At 42.0% G+C, this 23743-nt stretch overlaps 1 protein-coding gene and 1 non-coding gene across 3 annotated transcripts in view; one reads left to right on the top strand and one right to left on the bottom strand.

Moving 5' to 3' along the window:
* Nucleotides 1-23743, bottom strand: part of RCOR1 (REST corepressor 1) — a 131942-nt gene that overhangs the window by 23023 nt on the left and 85176 nt on the right. For both annotated transcript variants that reach the window (XM_064375234.1, XM_012471206.3), the window contains one exon: nucleotides 6472-6524. In XM_064375234.1, the coding sequence (XP_064231304.1) occupies nucleotides 6472-6524 (53 nt within the window). The remainder of the gene's footprint in view (nucleotides 1-6471; nucleotides 6525-23743) is intronic.
* On the top strand, nucleotides 13799-13858 carry LOC135274392 (U7 small nuclear RNA). The gene has a single exon (XR_010342230.1). It is a non-coding gene; the product is annotated as a U7 small nuclear RNA (small nuclear RNA).

The raw sequence follows: 23743 nt of genomic DNA, 5'->3' as shown, positions 1-23743 counted from the left end.
CCGGGTGAGGTGGATCACACATCTAATTCCAGCACTTTGGGAGGCCAAGGCGGGTGGATCGCCTGAAGGTCAGGAGTTTGAGACCAGTCTGGCCAACATGGCAAAACCCCGTCTCTACTAAAAACACAAAAATTAGCCAGGTGTGGTGGTGGGCGCCTATAATCCCAGCCACTCAGGAGGCTGAGGCAGGAGAATCACTTGAACCTGGGAGGCAGAGGTTGCAGGGAGCCAAGATCATGCCATCGCACTCTGGCCTGGGTGACAAGAGCGAAATTCTGTCTCAAAAAAACCAAATTATTGTTATTATTATTATTTGAGACAGAGTATGGCTCTGTCACACAGGCTGGAGTGCAGTGGCACCCACTGCAAACTCCACTTCCCAGGCTCAAGCAATCCTCCTTGATCACCTCAGCCTCCCAAGTAGCTAGGATTACAGGCACACATCACATGCCTGGCTAATCTCTTGTGCTTTTTGTAGAGAGAGGGTTTTGCCATGTTGCCCAGGCTGGTCTTGAACTCCTGGGCTTAAGCAATCTACCCACTTTGGCCAGAAATAGAACTGGTGAAATATGGTAATTCTATTTTTTTTTTTTTTTTTTTTGAGACGGAGTTTCGCTCTTGTTACCCAGGTTGGAGTGCAATGGCGCGATCTCGGCTCACCGCAACCTCCGCCTCCTGGGTTCAGGCAATTCTCCTGCCTCAGCCTCCCGAGTAGCTCGGATTACAGGCACACGCCACCATGCCCAGCTAATTTTTTGTATTTTTAATAGAGACGGGGTTTCACCATGTTGACCAGGATGGTCTCGATCTCTTGACCTCGTGATCCACCTGCCTTGGCCTCCCAAAGTGCTGGGATTACAGGCGTGAGCCACAGCGCCCGGTCGGCAATTCTATTTTTAATTTTTTAAGGAGCTGCCATCCTGTTTTCCCCAGCAAGTGTACCATTTAACATTCCCACCAACAATGAATGTCCCTGTCTAACTTTTATTTAAAGTCTATTTTGACTGATATTATTATACTCACTCCTGCTTTCTTTTGGTTACTACTTGCATGGGATACCATTTTCCACACTTTCACTTTAAAATTATTTGTGTCTTTGGAACTAATGTAACTCTCTTGTACATGGTATTTAGTGGGATCCTATATTTTTTACCCGTTCTGCCAATCTCTGTCCTTGGTTTGGAAAGTTTAATCCTTTTATATTTAAAGTAATCACTGATAATAAGGAGGGACTTCTGTCATTTTGCTATTTTGTTTTGTACATTCCTTAAAGCTTTTTATGTCCTTCATTTCCTGAATTACTGTCTCCTTTTAATGTTTTTTTTCTTTTCTTTTTATGAGACAGGGTTTCATTCTCATTGCTCAGGCTGGAGGAACAATGGCATGATCTTCGCTCATTGCAGCCTCCCCCTCCAGACTCAAGCGATTCTTCTGCCTCAGCCTCCTAAGCAGCTGGGACTACAAGTGCATGCCACCACACCCAGCTAATTTTTTTTGTAGAGACGGTTTCATCATATTGCCCAGACTGGTCTCCAACTCCTAAGCTCAAGTGATCGGCCCACCTCGGCCTTCCGAAGTGCTGGGATTATAGCATGAGCCACCGCTTTGGGCTTCCTTTTTATATTTAGTTGATTATTGATAGTGAAAGATATAAATTCCTTTCTATTTCCTTGTGTATATGTTCTATAGCTATTATCTGAGGTTGGGCATTGTGGGTCACAGCTGTAACCCCAAGCACTTTGGGAGGCCGAGGTGAGAGGATCACTTGAGTTTCGAAGTTGGAGACCAGCTTGGGGAACTTAGCAAGACCATGACTTTATGGAAAACAAATAAACAACAACAAATTAGCCAGGCAGGGTGGTGCATGCCTGTAATTGCAGTTACTTGGGAGGCTGAGGCAGGACTGCTTGATTGACAAGAGTTCAAGGCTGCAGTGAGCTATGATCACACCACTGCACTCCGGCCTGGGTGACAGAGCAAGATCTTGTCTCAAAACAAAATAAACAAGCTGGGCACGGTGGCTCACGCCTGTAATCCCAGCACTTCGGGAGGCCGAGGTGGGTGGATCGTGAGATCAAGACCATCCTGGTCAACATGGTGAAACCCCACCTTAAAAAACAACAACAACACACACACACAAACAAAAAGACAAAAGCTTTTATTTATTTTAAATTGTACATTACTCCTTTATTATACTGATCTAGAAAAAAAGATTGAATACTGGGTCTGCATGGCAGGGCCAAGCAATGAGAACACAACTCAGAAATCAGTCAGTGAAAGACATACTTAAACAAGATCAAGAGGCATTTCACTGCCACAAAATAAGGTAGGGGAGGGATTCTAAAACCCACTGCTGTGGGTTTTTGTTTTGTATTATATATATAATTTTTCATAAATATAAATCCAACACATGAACTTAATACAGGATTGATGTCAACCTTCTAGAGCAACCTCCTCTGGGGTTAGGGAAAAAATAGTTGTTTTTTCACATTACCCTGCAGGTTACACTCATCTTCCACTGGAATGAGCAGAGCTCCACAGACAGAGTGGACTGACTAGAGAAAGAGTACAGGACTGGTGCCTGGGGTCAAACGGGCTCTCCTGCTTCTCCTCCTTGGCCAGGACAGCATGGTTCCTCCCACAAGGTCCTTAATAAACAAAGCCCTGGCAAAAGCCCAAGTCACTATCTCTCAACTCTCTTGGATAAGGAGAGATTTCTCCCTGCACCAGAGGCGCTATTCTGACTAGTTTATATGAACGGAGTGGGTGCAGGAGACAAAAGTGGTTACAATGAAAATGGGAGCCAGGAGTTCCCATCTGCAGCTCCAATGTAAGATGCCTACAGATGTGGTCAGTGTGGTATGTGCAGCAGGGAGATGAAGAGGAATGGGATGGGCAGAGAGAGGGTTCCTTAAGATAGCAGTCAGCCTGCTGGCCTTCAATTCTTGGCCTTGCCCTGCGCAGCCATGGCTTCCATGGCTTTATGCACAGTTTCTTCATCCCCTAGGAACTTTCGTTTATGGACTTGATGGGCTTCAAGTTCTTGAACAATTTACAGACAACAGGATTACCAGTTGGCAACTTCAGATCCATGATGGCCTTTTCAGAGAGACTCTCTTGCAGCTTTTATTTAGCTGCGAATATCTTAATTTCTCCCCTTTACTTTTGAAAGAATTTTCTCAGATATAGGATTCTTAGTTGGCAGTTTTCTTCTTACTGCTTTGAATATATCAGCCCATTGCCTTCTGGCTTCCAAAGGTTCTTACGAGAAATACCCTAATAAGCTTATTCAGGATCCCTTATATGTAATGGGTTAGTTCTCTCTTGCTGCTATCAAGATTCTCTGTCTTTTCATTATGTGCTTTGGTGAGTCTCTTTGAGTCTATCTTTACTTGGAGTTCACTGAGTTTCTTAGATGTTTATATTCACATCTTTCATCAAATTTGCGCAGTTTTTGGCCATTATTTCTTCAAATAATCTCTCTGTCCCTGTCTCTTTCCCCTTATGCAACTTCCATAATGCATATGTTAGTCCACCTGATTGTGTTCCAAGGGTACCTTAGGCTCTGTTCACTCTTTTCTCATTCCGCTGCTCAGACTCAATCAATAATTTCCATTGTCCTTTCTTCACGTTCTTTCTCATTCTTTCTTGGGACTCCTCAAATCTGCCTTTGAGCACCTCTAGTGAATTTTTCATTTCAAGTTTTTAAGTTCTAGAAGTTCATTTTGGTTTTATTTTAGGTTTTCCATTTCCTTACTAATATTTCCATTTAGTTCATACATTATTTTCTTGACTTTTTCTGCATCTTCCATTAGTTCTTTTAACATCTTTAAGATAGTTGTTTTAAAATCTTTGCCTAGTAGATCTGCCAGTACAGTCTTTTCCCAGAGAGTTTCTGTTGATTAATTTTTTTCCTTTGAATCGGCATACTTTACCATTTCTTTGTATGCTTTGTGATTTTTCTGTTAAAATCTGGACAACATTTGAATCTAATAACGTAGTAAATCATAATCACACTCTTCCTCAGGGTTTGCCGCGTTTTTACCGTTTTTGCTTTCTTTTGGCTGTTGTAGACTTGCCTCCATGCTGAGGATCAGCCTGAGGTATAAACTTACGGACTTCTCTGAGGCCCTGCCTTTCCCCAGGCATGCATGGTGACATTCTCCTAATATGCAGTTGCTTTTAAAAGTCCCAGCCTTTATGTCTGGCTCCCAAAAGTGTGAAAGGAGAAATACGAAGAGGGCCTGGGAGGGCAAGGACACTAGTCCTTTAAGTCCCCTGGAAGTCACATCAGCTGGAGAGGAGGAGCATGCAACAACTGCAGGTGTGGGGGTCCTCTCTGCACTTTTGTGATCAGAAGTAGCAATCAGAGCACTGATCCTGTATTTGGAGGACAGGGTGCTTTCTGCCCTTCCCATTTCCTACAAGCTATATGCAAGTGCTATAGGAACACACAAATAGCTGCCTGCCAGGGGGGATTATAATGGGGGATGGGTAACTGCTAGTTTGCTGGGAGCTAAAACTGACCAAAGTTACAAGCCCTCAGTAGACCCCAAAGTTTCAAAATAGTTACAGACAGGTTCTAACAGTGCAATTTCTATCTAGGTGGGGAGAAAGTCTCTTGGTGCTCGACACTCTGTCGTTGTCCCAGAATTCTCCTTGTCAAATGCTCTTTGTGCATTAACTCATTTACCTGGTGAGGTAAACTCCATCATTCTCAGTTTCAAATTAGAATATGGAAGGCCTGGGAAATTAAGCAACTTGCCACTGGCTATAGAACCAGCATGGCTCTAGGATCTGTGCTCTTCAAATATCACGCTTTACTGCCTCAATATATAAAAGAAGAAAGTAATTTATAAAAGCACGATTGTTGTATTGTTCTTTTATTTAAAAAACTGTATATATATTTAAGTTTTATATATATATATATATACATATATATATATATATGATGTACATAAAGGTTTTCTTAGCTTAGAAATAAAAAAAGTAGAAATTACGAAAGAGATAGGACAAGATAATCCAGCAATACATTGCTAAGGATAATTTTTACACTGCAATTATGACATAGGAAATTTTCATACTAATGATCATTTTTAAAGGAGAAATCTAGCATCCTTAAGAATTAATACAGGTATATTTTGCATCATCTAATAATTAAAAGTAGCTTCAATGACCAGGATAGAGTAAATGTAAGGCCAATTCGAAAAAAAAAAGGTACCATTTCACATAATCTAAACTCTTGGTAACTTCTATCATTAGGAAACATGAGCAATGTCAGTAACTTACAGGTTGTAAGATCTGGATTAAGGTCACAGAAAGCATTGATCCAACTTGATGTATTTAAAGGAAGTCATTAATGCTGAAATAAGGTATCATCACACTTTTGCAGAAAAATAAATCTTGTGGATTTCTTATTAGTATGTTACAAACAATATTTAAAAGAAACCCTTGGCAGAGTGTGGTGGCTCATGCTTGTAATCTCTCAGCACATTGGAAGGCCAAGGCCGGTGGATCACCTGAGGCCAGGAGTTCAAGACCAGCCTGGTCAACATGGTGAAACCCTGTCTCTATACAAAAATTAGCCAGGCCTGGCTGGGTGCAGTGGTTCATGCCTGTAATTCCAGCACTTTGGGAGGCTGAGGCGGGAGGATCACCTGAGGTGGCGAGTTCAAGACCAGCCTGAAGAGAAACCCCATCTCTACTAAAAATACAAACTTAGCTGGGCATGGTGGCACATGCCTGTAATCCCAGCTACTCAGGAGGCTGAGGCAGGAGAATCGCTTAAACCCGGGAAGCAGAGGTTCTGGTGAGCCAAGATCGTGCCATTGCACTCCAGCCTGGGCAACAAGAGCGAAACTCCATCTTAAAAAAAAAATAAAAATTTAGCCAGACGTGGTGGCGTACGCCTACAATCCCAGCTACTTGAGAGGCTGAGGCACAAGAATCACTTGAACCTGGGAGGCAGAGATTGCAATGAGCTGAGATTGAGCCATTGCACTCTAGCCTGGGTGCCAGAGTGGGACTTTGCTTCAAAGAAAAAAAAAAAGAAAACTTTAGTCAAATGTTTACAAGCTGAAAGTGATTCAAAATGGTGAGTATTAAAACACTTTAGGTAAAATGTGAAAATATGAGTCAGAAAACATCATTATACAACCAGAAGAATGACAAACAAATCACCTATCAAATGAGAAAGCATTATGCTCAAGCATCCAGCTCAGTAATCACTAAGTAATCAGTGTCCTAAAGGCTGTAGATCTGCAGAAATGCACAGATGTGCCTTTCAAATCAAAGGGTCCTCTAATATTCACCTTGAACAAGAAAAAGGAGACCAGAGTTTGTGTAACAATACTAGTAGTTACCAAAAAGTTGCTAATGAGGAAACACTGCTACCCAATACAGAGAAGAAAAAAATACTAATTTAGTTAGAAATACTCATTTTTAACAGCAAAAGAAAGAAAACCATATTACCTGTTCCATGTTGTACCCATGCTTTTCTTTGGCAATGGCAATGTACTCATCCACTGAAAAACAAGATGAGATACCAGTAAACAAACTGAGGGAAAGAGTACAGCCTATGGTCCACTAGAATTAATATACATGTATAATACATGTATATTTCAGGCATGCTGATACCGTTTGGCTGTGTCCCCATCCAAATCTCATCTTGATTTGTATCTCCCACAATTCACAAGTGTTTTGGGAGGGAACCAGTAGAAGGTAACTGAATCATGGAGGCTGGTCTTTCCTGTGCTATTCTCGTGATAGTTAAGTCTGACAAGATCTGATGATTTTAAAAAGTAGTTCCCCTGTACAAGCTCTCTCTCTTTGCCTGCTGCCATCCATTAAGACATGACTTGCTTCTCCTTGCCTTCCACCATAACTGTAAGGCGTTCCCAGCCATATGAAAATTTAAGTCCATTAAACCACTTTTTCTTCCCAGTCTCAGGTATGTCTTTATTAGCAGCATAAAAACGGACTAATACACTTGCCATGTACAAGACTAAAAATAAAGAATAGATAGTAACAAAATAGAATCATTATAATACAGTTATTGATCCCACAGAGAAACGTCTGAATAAATATCCTCAAATATTAACAGCAGTTATTGCTGGGTGATGAGCTTATGAGTCTTCTTTAAAAGAGAAAAAGGCTCATGCCTGTAATCCTAGCACTTTGGAAAGCTGAGGCAAGAGGAATCCCTTGAGGCCAGGAGGCCAGATCCTGTCTCACTATGTTGTCATTATTTTACATTATTAAAAATAATTTAATAATTTTTGAAAAGAATTACTCAGAGTTGGGTGTGGTGGCTCATTCCTGTAATCCCAGCACTTTGGGAGACTGAGGTGGGCAGATCACTTGAGGTCAAGAGTTTGAGACCAGCAGACATGGTGAAACCCCATCTCTACTAAAAATACAAAAATTAGCCAGGTGTGGTGGCAGGTGCCTGTAATCCCAGCAAGTTGGGAAGCTGAGACAAGAGAATCACCTGAACTCAGGAGGCAGAGGTTGCAGTGAGCCATGACTGTGCCTCCACACTCCAGTCTGGGTGACAGAGTAAGATGGGAAAGGGAAAAAGGGAAAAAGGGAAAAAGGGAAAAAGGGAAAAAGGGAAAGGCAAAGGGAAAGGGAAAGGGAAAGGCAAAGGCAAAGGCAAAGGCAAAGGCAAAGGCAAAGGCAAAGGCAAAGGGAAAGGCAAAGGCAAAGGCAAAGGGAAAGAGAAAGGCAAAGGGAAAGGGAAAGAGAAAGGGAAAGGGAAAGGCAAAGGCAAAGGCAAAGGCAAAGGCAAAGGCAAAGGCAAAGGCAAAGGCAAAGGCAAAGGGAAAGGCGAAGGCAAAGGGAAAGGGAAAGAGAAAGGCGAAGGCAAAGGGAAAGGGAAAGGGAAAGGGAAAGGCAAAGGGAAAGGCAAAGGCAAAGGGAAAGGGAAAGGCAAAGGGAAAGGGAAAGGCAAAGGGAAAGGGAAAGGGAAAGGGAAAGGGAAAGGCAAAGGGAAAGGCAAAGGGAAAGGCGAAGGCAAAGGGAAAGGCGAAGGCAAAGGGAAAGGGAAAGGGAAAGGCAAAGGGAAAGGGAAAGGGAAAGGGAAAGGCAAAGGGAAAGGGAAAGGCGAAGGCAAAGGCAAAGGCAAAGGGAAAGGGAAAGGGAAAGGGAAAGGGAAAGGGAAAGGGAAAGGGAAAGGCAAAGGCAAAGGCAAAGGGAAAGGGAAAGGGAAAGGGAAAGGGAAAGGGAAAGGGAAAGGCAAAGGGAAAGGGAAAGGCGAAGGCGAAGGGAAAGGGAAAGGGAAAGGGAAAGGGAAAGGCAAAGGCAAAGGGAAAGGGAAAGGCAAAGGGAAAGGGAAAGGGAAAGGGAAAGGGAAAGGCAAAGGGAAAGGGAAAGGCGAAGGCAAAGGGAAAGGCAAAGGCAAAGGGAAAGGGAAAGGCGAAGGCAAAGGGAAAGGGAAAGGGAAAGGGAAAGGGAAAGGCAAAGGCAAAGGGAAAGGGAAAGGGAAAGGCAAAGGCAAAGGGAAAGGGAAAGGCAAAGGGAAAGGCAAAGGGAAAGGGAAAGGCAAAGGCAAAGGCAAAGGGAAAGGGAAAGGCGAAGGCAAAGGGAAAGGGAAAGGGAAAGGCAAAGGGAAAGGCAAAGGGAAAGGGAAAGGGAAAGGGAAAGGGAAAGGCAAAGGGAAAGGGAAAGGGAAAGGCAAAGGCAAAGGGAAAGGGAAAGGCGAAGGCAAAGGGAAAGGGAAAGGGAAAGGCAAAGGGAAAGGCAAAGGAAAAGGGAAAGGGAAAGGGAAAGGCAAAGGGAAAGGGAAAGGCGAAGGCAAAGGGGAAGGCAAAGGGAAAGGGAAAGGGAAAGGGAAAGGGAAAGGGAAAGGCAAAGGCAAAGGCAAAGGGAAAGGGAAAGGGAAAGGGAAAGGGAAAGGGAAAGGGAAAGGCAAAGGCAAAGGCAAAGGGAAAGGGAAAGGCAAAGGGAAAGGGAAAGGGAAAGGCAAAGGCAAAGGGAAAGGGAAAGGCGAAGGCAAAGGGAAAGGGAAAGGGAAAGGGAAAGGGAAAGGGAAAGGCGAAGGCAAAGGGAAAGGGAAAGGGAAAGGGAAAGGCAAAGGGAAAGGGAAAGGGAAAGGCAAAGGCAAAGGGAAAGGGAAAGGCGAAGGCAAAGGGAAAGGGAAAGGGAAAGGGAAAGGCAAAGGGAAAGGGAAAGGGAAAGGGAAAGGCAAAGGGAAAGGCAAAGGGAAAGGGAAAGGCAAAGGGAAAGGGAAAGGCAAAGGGAAAGGCAAAGGGAAAGGGAAAGGCAAAGGGAAAGGGAAAGGGAAAGGCAAAGGCAAAGGGAAAGGGAAAGGCGAAGGCAAAGGGAAAGGGAAAGGGAAAGGCAAAGGCAAAGGGAAAGGGAAAGGGAAAGGGAAAGGCAAAGGGAAAGGGAAAGGGAAAGGGAAAGGCAAAGGGAAAGGGAAAGGCGAAGGCAAAGGGAAAGGCAAAGGGAAAGGGAAAGGGAAAGGGAAAGGCAAAGGGAAAGGCAAAGGCAAAGGGAAAGGCAAAGGGAAAGGGAAAGGCAAAGGGAAAGGGAAAGGGAAAGGGAAAGGCAAAGGGAAAGGGAAAGGGAAAGGGAAAGGCAAAGGCAAAGGCAAAGGGAAAGGGAAAGGGAAAGGGAAAAAGAAAGGAAAGGAAAGGGGAAGGGAGGGGAGGAGAAAGGGGAAAGGGGAAAGGAAAGGAAAAAAAGAGAAATAACCTTTAGTTTTACTTAAAATGTTCTTCAACAAACAAGTATTATTTTAAATTGGGGTTCATTTTTAGTCTCAGCTCAGGCTGAATAATAAACTATTCTTTATGTTTTAAGAAATTCTTAGAAATAGATTACATGACCCAATGCTTGGTATTTGCTTGCAAATATGTACTACTCCAATACAAGGTGGCTAGCTTTCAAGTACTATGGAAAACACCAAGGAAAACGAATTGACTCAATCTTCAGGAGAAGCTGCCACCCCTAAAGATAATCAATTTTCTCCCTAAGGATAGTCTGGTCTTTCTTCCCAAGTGAACCAGAAAAGATAATGGATTGTAGTCAACAGCACTGCCATATGTTCATGCATGATTTTCCTTTACGAATTATAAAATAACACAAGCTTAAAAAATAAAAAAAGGTCAGGCACAGTGGCTCATGCCTGCAATCCCAGCACTTTGAGAGGCCGAGGTGGGTGGATCATCTGAAGTCAGGAGTTTGAGACCAGCCTGGCCAACATGGTAAAACCCTGTCTCTACTAAAAATACAAAAATTGGCCGGGTGTAGTGGCGGGTGTCTGAAGTTCCAGCTACTAGGGAGGCTGAGACAGGAGAATTGCTTGAACCTGAGTGGTGGAGGTTGTGGTGAGCCAGGATCATGCCACTGCACTCTAGTCTGGGCAACTGAATGAGACTCTGCCTCAGAAAAAGATCAAGAAGCATAGAACTGTATGAAGTAGGCAGCAAAATCCTATTCCATCTTGGCTCCGAAATCTGACTCTCTAGGTATAATGGCCAAACTTAAAGAAAACTGGCTCAGAGTGATCCACCTTCCCACTATGACACAGAGTCAACAGAGGGGTCCTAATAGAAGTCCAAGCTTCTACATCTCAGTTTGCTATGCGATTACCCAAAGCATGCTCTCAGCTTTGGGAGAACTGTCAATCAATTTAGGAAAGAGAAATCAATTTTGAAAAAAAATTCCAACTCTCGTAGAGAAACATGTATTCTAAAAATTGGGGGAAAATATTTCATTGACAAAAGAAAAAGTCAATCCAATTCAAAGAGCAACTAATTATATACTGCAGATCAATATTAATTCTAATACTAAGCCACTAATTTTCCATTTGTTTTAATATTTAAAATAGTTACAAACTGGTTACTTCACTCAGATTATAGTAAAATTTCAGTTTACTTGAAAGTCAGCAAATGACAAATGAAATGACCATAGCTTGTCACAAAAGTATCTGATGATTTCAAAAAGCGGGGCAGGGGCCAGGCGCAGTGGCTCATGCCTGTAATCCCAGAACTTTGGGAGGCCAAGGTGGGTAGATTACAGGTCCAGAGATTGAGACCATCCTGACCAACATGGTGAAACCCTGTCTCTACTAAAAACACAAAAATTAGCTGGGCGCAGTGGCACATGCCTGTAGTCCTACTCAGGAGGCCAAGGCGGCAGAATTGCTTGAACCCAGAGGCAGAAGAAGTTGCAGTGTGCCGACATCGCCACTGCACTCCAGCCTGGAGACAGGGTGAGACTGTGTCTTTTTTTAAAAAAAAAAAAAAAAAAAGAAAGCAGGGCAGGAAAGTACTCCAAAGTGTGTCCCTTGCTTTTCACTTCATAATACAGTAGATTATGCCAAATAAAAGTGCTCTACGGTTCTAAAAAATGTCAGATGAGGCTGCTCAAACAGGTGGCTCCATAAACCTGGCCAGAACCCTGCCGAGAGACACAGGTAATGTGTGGGTTCATACTAGAGATGAGACGCAAATGGCAGCACACCAGACCTAAAACAGAGGGCAGGTCAGCTGATTAAAACCCAGGTAATGAGATGTACTCAAGAATATGTAAGGACAGAAGGCAAAAACAATCTGCAGTCAATGGAGGGACAACTCTGGAGAAGGTCTGCTTGTTTAAAACTGGCTTTAAGGGTTCCTTCCTTTAATAAATACTTGGCGAATGAACAACAAATGAACCTTAAACTTCTGCTGTATAATCTCAAGTCTGAGAGCACACTAGTATTTACCTTAACTGAGTAAGGAATGTATGTATGATCGCCAGTGACATGATCTTTGAGCAAACACATGCATAGGCTGAACAAGTGATGCAGGAGGCCCTGATGTGGGCGGGTACAGGGGCTAGTCCTGCCGATGGTTCTTAGGCAGATATTATCCGCTCAGAGTCCCTCCTGCTACATCAGTAACAAGGCCTGTGAAGCCTGTGGCCACTGTCTGCAACCAGATTTAGCTACAAATTATGAGACACACAAGCATTTATTGAATGCTACTCCATTTTCATCTCCTCTTTTGTTTTTTAACTTAAGAATCAGTTGGTGGTAGGAACAGTAAGACAGTAACACAGTAGATTCCAAATGCTGCAGCTGAAGTTATATAGGACATCTGCTGTACTGTAAACAATAAGGTATTCTTACAAAGGTGACCTTTAAAGTCACATAACTTCTACATTTTCTTGGATGGCCGGGTGCAGTGGCTCAGGGTGGTAATCCCAGCACTTTGGGAGGCCGAAGCAAGAGGATCACTTGAGGTCAGGAGTTTGAGACCAGCCTGGCCAACATGGTGAAACCCCATCTCTACTAAAAATATAAAACTTAGCCGGATGCGTGCCTGTAATCCCAGCTACTTGAAAGGCTGAGACAGGAGAATTGCTTGAATCCAGGAGGCAAAGGTTGCAGTGAGCCGAGATTGTGCTACTGCACTCCAGCCTAGGCAACAGAGACCTGTCTCAAAATTTTGTTGGAGGTCACTGTGATGACTCAAATCTACAGTAAAGGAAGAAAACACTCTACTGTAACTACTTAAATAAAGACACGTCGTGTGTCTACTAGGTGCTAGGTGCTCCGAAGGTTGTGATGAAATAAGTTAATGTATGGAGAGCCCTGAAACCTGTAAAAGGAATTACCATCTAATACCCACTAGCAAATATACAAGTTTTCATTCTTTTCATCATTCCCAATGTCCAACAAAAACTAGACAAACATTTGCTGAATGAATGCCTGGGGTGCTGCGATAGGCACAATGTCAGCATTCGAGGTTTCCTGTCCCACAAGATAAAAGACAGCACAGGTTATGTACGGGGTAAGAAAGACCCAGGTCAAATCCTGGCTCTATCTCAAAATAAAATGAGTTGTCTAGCAGTACATGGCACACACTCAGCACTGTATTTAATGACTATGTTATCTTTAGCAATGTCCTGACCTTCCCAAGAATTAGTTCTCATCAATAAGGCCAGGTTTATGACCTAACTGGGAAAACAACACCACAGTAGGTACTCCTTCTCCCTTCTTTACCCCTCACAGAATATTCTAGACTAGAGTTTACTCAGAATACAGCCATCTGCACAAGCAATGCTGCTGACAGACCTTGTCTCTTACTGCTTTCCTACTCTACGTAATCCTCAGCTTTTGTTTTCTTTAATCAAGGGACATGGTTATCTATCATACTTTTGAGAATCCCTGATGCTATTCCCTTCCTACCACTTACCTTGTTCTTTTATAGTGTTATACCAGTAGCTGCTGGTAGGACAGCAATGAAAATGAAAAGTACACTTTTTCAAAACTACTTGAAAGGCTGTGGTTTCCTTAGGTGACGCAAAAATAAGCATTCAACCCAAGAAAATAAAATGTGCTCCCAGCTGCCCTCATAAAAAAAAACAAAAGATAAGCAGATACTTAAAAGTCAGTAGATAAAAGACAAACAGGAAAAAAGAGGAGCAGGAGAAATACAAGCTACCTACAACAAGCTGCTCTTAAACAAAACAGGGATCTGTGGGGACTTTTCCAACTCTGGCAACAACAATCTTAATTCTGCCCCTTATCAATTAAAAATTCACCAATCTGGAAGTGAGGAGTCACTGAGGGCAGAGACTCATTCAGTAAACATTGATCAGTCAATGAGCAAAGTCCACGCTGCTTAAGAAAATGCCAGCACATTTCTATGGGCCTAGGCATCTGCACACATCACCCTTCCCCAATGTACAGGGGTGCACAACGTGGGCTTGCCTTGTGCAGCTTGGCTGACATTCCAATCTGTCAGTCAGAAGCAGAAGAATCCATCATTAGGTTAACTGTACTCTGCTTTAAAAAAGCAACTTTATACGTTATAGCTCTTTTAGAACTTGTCTAGCGGGCTTTCCTGTTTTTGCCGGAACCCTCCCCAAAACACAACTTTATTTTTGCATGATGTGTAATTTTTTAATTAAATACTTGAAAAGTCCTATTGAAACAACCAAGGAGAATCATCTAATCTATGATAGGTGAAGATGTGCATCAGGAGGCTGAGGCAGGAGAATTGCCTGAACCCAGGAGGCGGAGGTTGCGGTGAGCCAAGATCGCGCCATTGCACACCAGCCTGGGTAACAAGAGCGAAACTCCGTCTCAAAAAAAAAAAAAGATGTGCATCATTCTGACCCTAAAAGTGGTACACAGACACAGGCTACAAGCCAATAGCTCTTTTGAAGGAGACAAGAACTATTATGGAGAGCATGGATGAATGAGTTATGGGCTTCCTCATAATATCACTTAAAGACAGAATGCGACATCCTCATTCTTCAAGAAAATTTATAAAATTCCAAAAGCCTAATCAAGGATTTACTGAATTACACTTAATATGTACAAGGCACTGTATTAAATAGTAAGGCAAAATAAAAAGCAAAAATGAACCGATTTCCCACAGTAGCTCAAGACAACATACAGGCAGCAGAAGAGAATACATGAAGTAGCGACATAGATGTAGGACAAGTACAGGAATGCCAAGGAATCAGTAGATGATGATGATGATGGTGATGATGATGGTAAATGAAGGAAAGAGCTTCCTAAAGGTTCAGCACTTATACTGATTAAGCAAAAACAGCAGCTAACATTTGAGACTTTATTATGCACAAGCCATTGTTTTAAGCTCTTTACAAAGATTATCTTTTTAATCCTCCCTGATAGTTCCATTATCACTCTCATTCATAAACAAAGAAACTGAGGCTCACAGAAGTAATTTGGCTAGGGTCACACAGCTGGTAAATGTCAGATAAAGTATATGCACAATCCCTCCCTCTCTCCCTTCCCTTCCTTCTTTTAAAAAAAGACCAGCTGGGTGCAGTAGTGAGAAACAGGAAGAGACTACAACAAGGAGTTCCATCTGTAATGGTGAACAATCAGTTGAGATAACTCACTACCTTCAGACCGGGCAACACAGTCCTATCTTTTGAGGAGAGCAGACAGAGGAAGAAGGAAGCTCATCAACATACTGTATCTAGCCTGAATAAAGTTAAGAAAATAGAAGTGTGGTTGATGAAGTGATGGAAACCAGGGGTAAGTAACAGATGGATGCTAAACTTCATTTGTTTCTACATTCATTTTAATCCAATAAGCTAAATGCCCTAGTACCCTGAGTAAGTCTCAAATGCAGAAGAAAGGAGGAATGCAGATGAAAATTGCCACAGTAACCTTAACTCACTCCACCCTACCCTCCAAGATATTGCAGATATTCAGAACACCATGTGATCTTGCATATTCTATGCAGAGCAATAGGCTGGCACCATACGGTGGGCTGATGACAAGGCTTATATAGCCTTCATAGAGCTTTTTTTAAAAAACTATTTTTTTTTACTATTTGCAGTAGCATTAGGTCCTACAAAAGAAACATGACACCAATTTCTCGCGCATCACTCAAATTTACATGTCAAAATTTCTTTAAAAAGATAGTAACAAATATAGTGGCTTTTTTTATTAAAATAAGAAATGAGTTACCACACACAACTCGCTGAAAATAAAAACGAGCTTATCATTTAAACAAAGCAACTGTGCCACCTGGTGGGCACAGACATTACTACAGTCAACAAGCCGCCAAACCAGACCCATCCCAAGGATTTCAACTAGTCCTTCCAAGTAGACAGCAAAATGTACTTTCTTCATGAAAACGCTACTTCTTAGTGTAGTTTGCTAAAATCCCACTTTACAGAATAAGTCAGCCCCCATCCCACCCCACAGAAAGGTGACTTGTCTGAAGCTGGTTTTGGCTGAGTACACCAGTAGCTGTTTAGGACAGCGATGAAAATGAAAAGTGCACTTGCAGGCCAGGCGTGGTGGCTCATGCCTGTAATCCTAGCACTTTGGGATGCCGAGGTGGGTGGGTCACCTGAGGTCAGAAGTTTAAGACCAGCCTGGCCATCATGGTTGAAACCCCATAATAAAAAACAAAGAAATAAAATAAAATAAAAAGAATGTTCCTAAGGCGTTTCACATTTAAAAAAAAAGAAAAGTGCACTTGTGAAGACCTCCCATGTGGTTTCCTCAAGTGAAGCAAAAGTAAGTTTTTAACCTTAGAAAATTAAATGTGTTCCAGCTACCCTCATAAAAAACAAAAGACTGGCCAGGTGCAGTGGCTCATGCCTACAGCCTGTAATCCCAGCACATTGAGAAGCTGGGATAAGAGGATCATTTGAGCCCAGGAGTTTGAGACCAGCATGGGCAACACAGTGAGACCCCATTTCTTAAGATTTAAAAAAAAAAAAAAAAAAAAAAAGATAAGCAGATGCTTAAGGTAATGGCTAAAAGAAGAAACAGGAAGCAGATAAAGAGAAATACAAGCTACCTGCATCAAATTGCTCCAAACAAAGACGGGGACCCTCGAGGACTTTTCCCCAACTTTCTATCTCTAGCAGCAATAATCTTGAATCTGCCCATTAAAGATGAAAGAGAGTCTGTTATAGGAAGGCTCAGTGCGGCTGTCTGGGTTCTTGAGCTCTGAAAAAGAAGCTAAATGGCATTGTGAGATAGAGTATGGGAGGGAGGGCAGGCTCTCCTGGCCTGTGAGAAGGAGTTGCGAGGGGCAGGCTCTCCCACTGTTAAATCCTACCACTTGCAATATGGAGGTTTTTTTTTTCTTCGTCTTCATCCATAGAGAAGTCCTTCCGAGTAGGTAGCAAAATGTGCAGCCTTCAACAAGCACAGTAGCCTTCAACAAGTACTGCTATATAAACAAGTCATTTAAGAGCTCTCAGAAGTAGGTTGCAGCAAAGTGATCTTTTATAATAAACTACTATTGTTTACACTGAAATTATTCTCCACCGATTCAACAAATTTTGGCCTACTGTGTGTCTGGTGCTGCTTTGATAGCTGTGATTAAAAGACACAAACTCTGCCCTTATGGAACTCTCAAGTCTGACTGGAGAGAAAGAAACAGTCATACAAATAATGAATTCCAATTGTCATACATGCCCGAGAAAAAGAACTATGAATGCACATAACCGAGAAACCTGATCTGCAGAATCAAGGAGGGCTTTCTTTTCAACTGGGGAGGGGACATTATAAATTCCTGTGTACTCATGTTATTTATAGTACGGGAAAAGAAAAAAATTTAAAGTTCAAGAATGGGATGTGGGCCGGGAGCAGAAGCTTATGCCTGTAATCCCAACACCTTGGGAGGCCAAGGCAAGTCAATCACTTGAGGTCAGGATTTCAAGACCAGCCTGGCCAACATGGTGAAACCCCATTTCTACTAAAAATATGAAAATTAGCGGTGGTACATGCCTGTCATTAGAGCTACTCGGGAGAACGAGGCATAAGAATTGCTTGAACCTGGGAGGCGAGGTTGCAATGGACTGAGAACAAGCCACTGCACTCCAGCCTGGGTAACAGAGCAAGACCGTCTCAAAAAGGAAAGGAAAAGGAAAGGGAAAAGGAATGGGGAAAGGGAAAGAAAGGAAGAAAAAGGGAAGAAAGGGAAGAAAAGAAAGAAAGAAAGAAAGAAAGAAGAAAAGAAAAGAAAAGAAAAGAAAGAGGGAAAGGGGGAGAGAGGAGAGAGGGAAGGGGAGAGGAGGGAGGGAGGAAGGAAGGGATGTAGTTGAATAAATTATGTTTCAATACAGGGTATGATTCAGGATCAAAACTCAGTTTAATTTTTAATTGCAGAAAAATTAAAGTTGAACCCATTACATATAACACGATACCATTTGTGCTTAAAATCAGAGCGCATACAAGCATACAGAAAAGATCTGGAAGCAAACTTCGACAGTGGTTATGTCCACATGGTGGGGTGAATAAGTTAGAGGCTATTCTTAGTAATAAAAACAAGCATATATATGTCTGTGTGTGTCTGTGACTTTTTACTGAACTATTTGAGAGTAGATTTCATATAGTATGACCGAGTACCCTCAAACATTCAGCTTGTTTTCTAAGGGTAGGTATACTGTCTTACATAACCACAGGACAGTAAACTAAACGTGGAAACAATACTTTAATCTGCATCTATAGAACAATTTGGTGAAATAATCCCAAAATGTGCTTTACACGTGCTGAAGAATTTTTAAGTAAATCCCAATTATTTCACTGCATCCCTACATATATCAATATACACCTCTTTTTAAAATGTGGGTATATTTGTCACACAACACCAATGCTATCAACACACCTAACTAATACAGCAAAATTCCGTGGTATATGAAACAGTGTTATACTACTCACACTAGATTGGTCTAGCATGTATAAGTCCAACAGCAGCAATTATCGGAGAGGACGTGGAGCAAATAAATTCTGCATTTTACTGGTAGCAGTGTATACCAGTTGGACCACTTTGAAAATAATTTGGCACTGATCTCTCAGAACAAGCATATGTATTCCAGATGGACATTAAGAAATCAGTCCAAGAATGCTTCCAGCAGTAATATTTTAACAGTCAAGAACTGAAAATAGACGTCCACTGTCAACAGAAAGGATAAACTAAAACTGAACAAAATGAGACTTTTTTCTGTATAAAGATAGATTAGACATTAATACGATTATAAGGTAAATTACTGTTCAATAGGTTTCCACTATGGTTTGTAAATTCAGCTCATTCAGCTATGTTTATTCTAATAAGTTTTGCCCATTTTCGCTAACTCTAGAGCATTAAAAAAATAAAAATGAGAGAAATACTTTTCGCACACTCAAAAGACTCATTTTAATCACAAGGTTCAACCTCTTCTAGCCATATATTTCTAAAAAGCTGAAAACCAAGCCAATATAGGCTTACCCTACCCCTACTGCTGCTCACGCAAAGTCAAGTAACTAGTAAATTGTTTCGTTTTGTTTCTTTCCCTCAGCTTTTTATTTTAGAAACAGGGGGCACGTGTGCAGTTTGTTACAAAGATACACTGCGTGATGCTGAGGTCTGGGGTACAAACGAATCCACGACTCACTCAGCACAGTACTTAACAGGTCCATTTTAAACCCGTGCCCCCACCTTCCCTCTCTGTTCTAGGTAGTCCTAATGTCCTGTTTATTGTTTCTGTCTTTATGGCCATGTGCACCCAATGTTTAGCTCCCACTTCTAAGTGAGAATATGTGGCATTTGTTTAAGTACACTTCTCCTTCATAATGCTCAACGAACTTATCATTTACCAGTGCAGTTTCTCAGTAGGACTGTAAGCTACACTTGGGCAGGGACCTGTCAGACTGTTCATGTATTCTGCCAGTGTCTACGAGTGCTTGGAACACAAGCGGTTGTGCAAGTTACTGAGTAAACAAATGACAGCCACAGGTAAGTGACAAAGAAGGAAATGCTGGAAGATTCCAGACAACCCAAGTTACAGAGCGAATGGCAGAAAAGCCTATATTTGCAAATCTCTATCCAGAGGAATCCCACACTCCCACCACATTCTCATTCATTCAACAACTTATTTATTATACACCCACCACATGCCAAGAGGAAACTGACAGAAGACTGAACACACATACCAAGCTCCTCCACTCAGTTTTATAGTACAGTGGAGAGAGACAAGAGACATAAGATAGATAAAACGATGTCAGGTGATAAGCAGAATGAAAGAAATAAAGCAAGTTAAGACAGTGGTTTGCGTGGTCAAAGACTTCTCTGATACAGTGACTTAAGCAACAACCAGAAGGAATTGAGGGAGTGAGCCACGTGGACATCTAGGAGAAGAGTACGCTAGAAGAAGAGATCAGAGAAGACTTTAAGGAGGATATTTTGGAGAGTTCAAGAGGGCAGAAGTGGGGTCAGACTGTTTAGGGCCTATTTACTTTCAGGTTCTTTTTATGTGTTGTTATTATTATTATTATTTTGAAACAGGAAGGGTCCTGCTCTGTCACCCAGGCTGGAGTGCAGTGGCGCAATCACAGCTCACTGCATCCTGGACCTCCTGGGCTCAACTGATCCTCCCACCTCATCCTCCCAAGTGGCTTGGGCTACAGGCATGCACCACCATGCCTGGCTAATTTTTTTATATAGACTGAGCTTTGCCATGCTGCTCAGGCTGTGTCAGGTAACTTTTGGCTTTAATTTACAATGAGTTGGAAAGCTATTGGGATGCTTTGAATAGAGACAACTGACATTTACTATGTATCTACATGAAAGTTTAGAATTCCATATGATATATTACATATTATTCATATTATTCGAAACTTTCATACACAGTACAGCAAGTCAAATATCCTAATGTGAGGCCAGGCACAGTGGCTCATGCCTGTAATCCCAGCACTTTGGGAGGCTGAGGCAAGTGGATCCCCAGGTCAGGTGTTCAAGACCAGCCTGGCCAACATGGTGAAACCCCATCTCTACTAAAAATAACAACAACAACAAAAAAATCAGCCAGGCATGGTGGCACACACCTGTAATCCCAGCTACTCGGGAGGCTGAAGCAGGGGTATAGCATGAACCCGGGAGGTGGAGGTTGCAGTGAGCCGAGATCATGCCACTGCACTCCAGCCTGGGCGACAGAGCAAGACTCCATCTCAAAAAAAAAAAATTCCTAACGTAGAAATAAATTTTGCATATGTCACAGGTACAGCTCTTATTCCAAGAAAGCCAAAATTTATTTTTAGCCGGGTGCAGTGGCTCACACCTGTAATCCCAGCACTTTGGGAGGCCGAGGCGGGTGGATCACAAGGTCAGGAGTTCGAGACCATCCTGGCCAACATGGTGAAATCCCGTCTCTACTATAAATACAAAAATTAGCCGGGCGTGATAGAGCATGCCTGTAGTCTCAGCTACTTGGGAGGCTGAGGCAGAAGAATCACTTGAACCCAGGAGGTGGAGGTTGCAGTGAGCCACGATCACCCTATTGCACTCCAGCCTGGTGACACAGGAAGACTCCATCTCAAAAAAAAAAAAAAAAAACACCTTATTTATAAATCCCTAATTTAACCTTGTCTTTTGACACAACTTTAAATGTTATATGCGATTTTTCTCTTTACAGTTAATAGTTAGCTTTAAAAAAATCAGCCAGTTTGTTTTTGGCACAGCTAACAATTTCCATCTTTGTCTATTTTAACACTGAGATCCATGATTCTTACCACTGGACCAGTTTTTCCTCATTTTTATAAAATAAAAAACCAAAAATGCAGTCAAACACTTAAATAACTGCACAAACACTTACTATATATAACTTATAAAATGCATAATACATAAACGAGCAAGACCATCTGTTTCTACGGATATCCAATAGCCAAAAGTTACCTTGCTAAATTCTACACCCAAGGCAACAGCAGCCCGTCTGGGAAATTGCTCCTTCAAGGAACTATCAACATCATTCAGTGTGCGCAATTTAGTTAATTATATATTTTTTAAAAAGCAAACTATAAACAACAGACAAGGCTGTACCTCAGCTTCCCCTCTAGCTCCACTTCCCCCTCTTTTCAAGCCCTACCTTAAAAAATAGTAATAGCGCAGCATGGTGGCTCACACCTGTAATCCCAGCACTTTGGGAGGCCGAGGCAGGTGGGTCGCAAGGTCAGGAGTTCGAGACCAGTCTGGCCAATATGGTGAAATCCCGTCTCTACTAAAAATACAAAAAAATTAGCCGGGTGTGGTGGCGCATGCCTGTAATCCCAGCTATCGGGTGGCTGAGGCAGGAGAATTGTTTGAACCCACAAGGCAAAGCGTGCAGTGATTGGAGACTATGCCACTGCACTCCAGCCTGGGCAACACAGTGAGACTCCGTCTCAAAAAAAAAAAATAAAAATAAAAATAAAAATAAAAATAATAATAATTAAACTACAACAAAAAAATCCTCATATTATTCCATTTCTTAATCTATCCTTTTATTATTAAGACTCCTGGGTCACAGTTTTGCATTATATTTGACCACATGTGCTAGGTAAATTTTTTGTTTTTCAAAGTCAGTAAAAGGACCCAGACTGGGCATACAATCTGGCCTAAACTTTACATATATTTTAAACTCTAATATGCCCACTTTGTTAACTTTCAACTGCTTCTCTGAACAAACGAAGTCCAAACTTGAGGTAGGTCTACGTGTAAGCACAGAGACAACAATAGACTATCAAAAGTACACTGCACAGTGCAGCAGTGTCCCCATGAAGGCAAGAGATGGTGCCCTAGGCCGGTGGGTAGGACTGAGCAAGGTGTAGGATGCAGATCAACTGGAATGAGGGTGGAGTCCCCAAAGGTGGGCATCCTAGAATGGAGTAGAGAGGACGTGCAGAGGTCGGGGGTGGAATCCATGCAATGGGGTGGCTGCATAATATGACAATGGGGACTGAGGAGAGATGATATCCTACCACAGAAATGGAGTGCCTCGTAGGGTTCAACAGAAATGTGTAGAGTAAATGATGGAACACTACGCCTATATTTAATGCCATTAAATAGTCTGTAAAGGCATGTGAAAGGCTGCCTGAATCAGTGACTAAGCCCACAGTCCTATGGTCTTCATCTCTTTGGGGCAAATTCAGATGTTCCTGACTTGACTTCCTGAATCTCCATCATGCCTCCTTTTAACAGCACTGGCCTGGTTAAGAGATCAACTTCTCTGACTTGGAATTGTATCAGCATCTTACTACCACCAATAAACCTCTTCTCTACTCTTTTCTAAACCACAGGACTGCCAAGAGCTTTTTAGTTTAAATCATATCACTTCTAGCTGAAAATCCTTCAAGGGATCCTCCAAACCTTTAAGAAGCTGGCCTGCTTTTCCAGTTTCATTTCTCTCTGCCCCAGGGACAACACTTGTCACAGTCAGGTAAATTTCCAAAATTAAGCACTGGATTTCCTCCCCACATCTTCACACCTTTAAACATGGAAATGCTATCACTTCTTCTGTCTAGGGTGCACTTATGCCCCTGGTCCAGCCAGCAAACTCCTACTCATGCTTCCGCCTTTCAGTCAAATGTCAACCATCTTCAACTCTTTGTTTCTACCCAGGAAAGCTAGCACCTTCTGCTGAGTCCTAAGGGAACATCGGAATACTGACTGAATGGTACATGGGAGATGCTTGATGTAAAAATGATGTGTCAACTGTACTCTTCTCCAATAAGTGAACATCTTTCAGTTTCTCATTCTGCCACCCTCCAGATTCCACCACAGGATGGCAGATTGTACTTCATTCACTCCTTTGTTGCTAAAATCTCAAGTCATGGTTTCATCAAGTAATTTTCCATCATCATTTAATCTTTAAACTCACTGTTCTCATCTATGCTATTGGGGACTATTTATATTTCCTCAACATGAAATGTCTCTCTACAGGCCACATTTCTAGGCATACCCTGTAAGTTATATCTCTTATTAAATGGGTTTTACTGCCTGGCGCAGTGGCTCACGCCTGTAATCCTAGCACTTTGGGAGGCCAAGGTGGGTGGATCACCTGAGGTCAGAAGTTCAAGACCAGCCTGGCCATCATGGTGAAACTCCATCTTAAAAAAAAAAAAAAAAAAATGGGTTTTACTTAAGACACAGCCCAAAAAAACTAGTATAATATTAGTAATGTTTTAAGCACTGAATTATAGTTTATTAAATGAAGCAGACTACAAAGGCAGACAGGTGTGGTAAATATAGTCTGGAGACAAGAGATCTAGCTAAAACTTGGCTACTATAATAACTTGCTATGGGACTTTACTTCTGTAGACTCCAGTGTTTTTACCTCTAAAGAGGAAAAGTTGCCCTAGGAAGAATACACATAAATTATGTGCTCACATGTTCATTTTTTCTGTCTCTCCATTACAGATTCCTGTACCCTTCACTCCTGGTACACTCTCAGGCACAAAGCTGTTCAATGTGAAATGTAAATGAAAACTTATTCTCAGTAAATAAACATGAAT

Source organism: Aotus nancymaae, unplaced genomic scaffold (assembly GCF_030222135.1).
Source record: "Aotus nancymaae isolate 86718 unplaced genomic scaffold, 86718_ANA_hifiasm-v0.15.2.pri h1tg000011l, whole genome shotgun sequence".
Lineage (NCBI taxonomy): Eukaryota > Metazoa > Chordata > Mammalia > Primates > Aotidae > Aotus > Aotus nancymaae.
The sequence above is the reverse complement of the archived record's forward strand: the minus strand, read 5'-3'. Positions and strand labels throughout refer to the sequence as shown.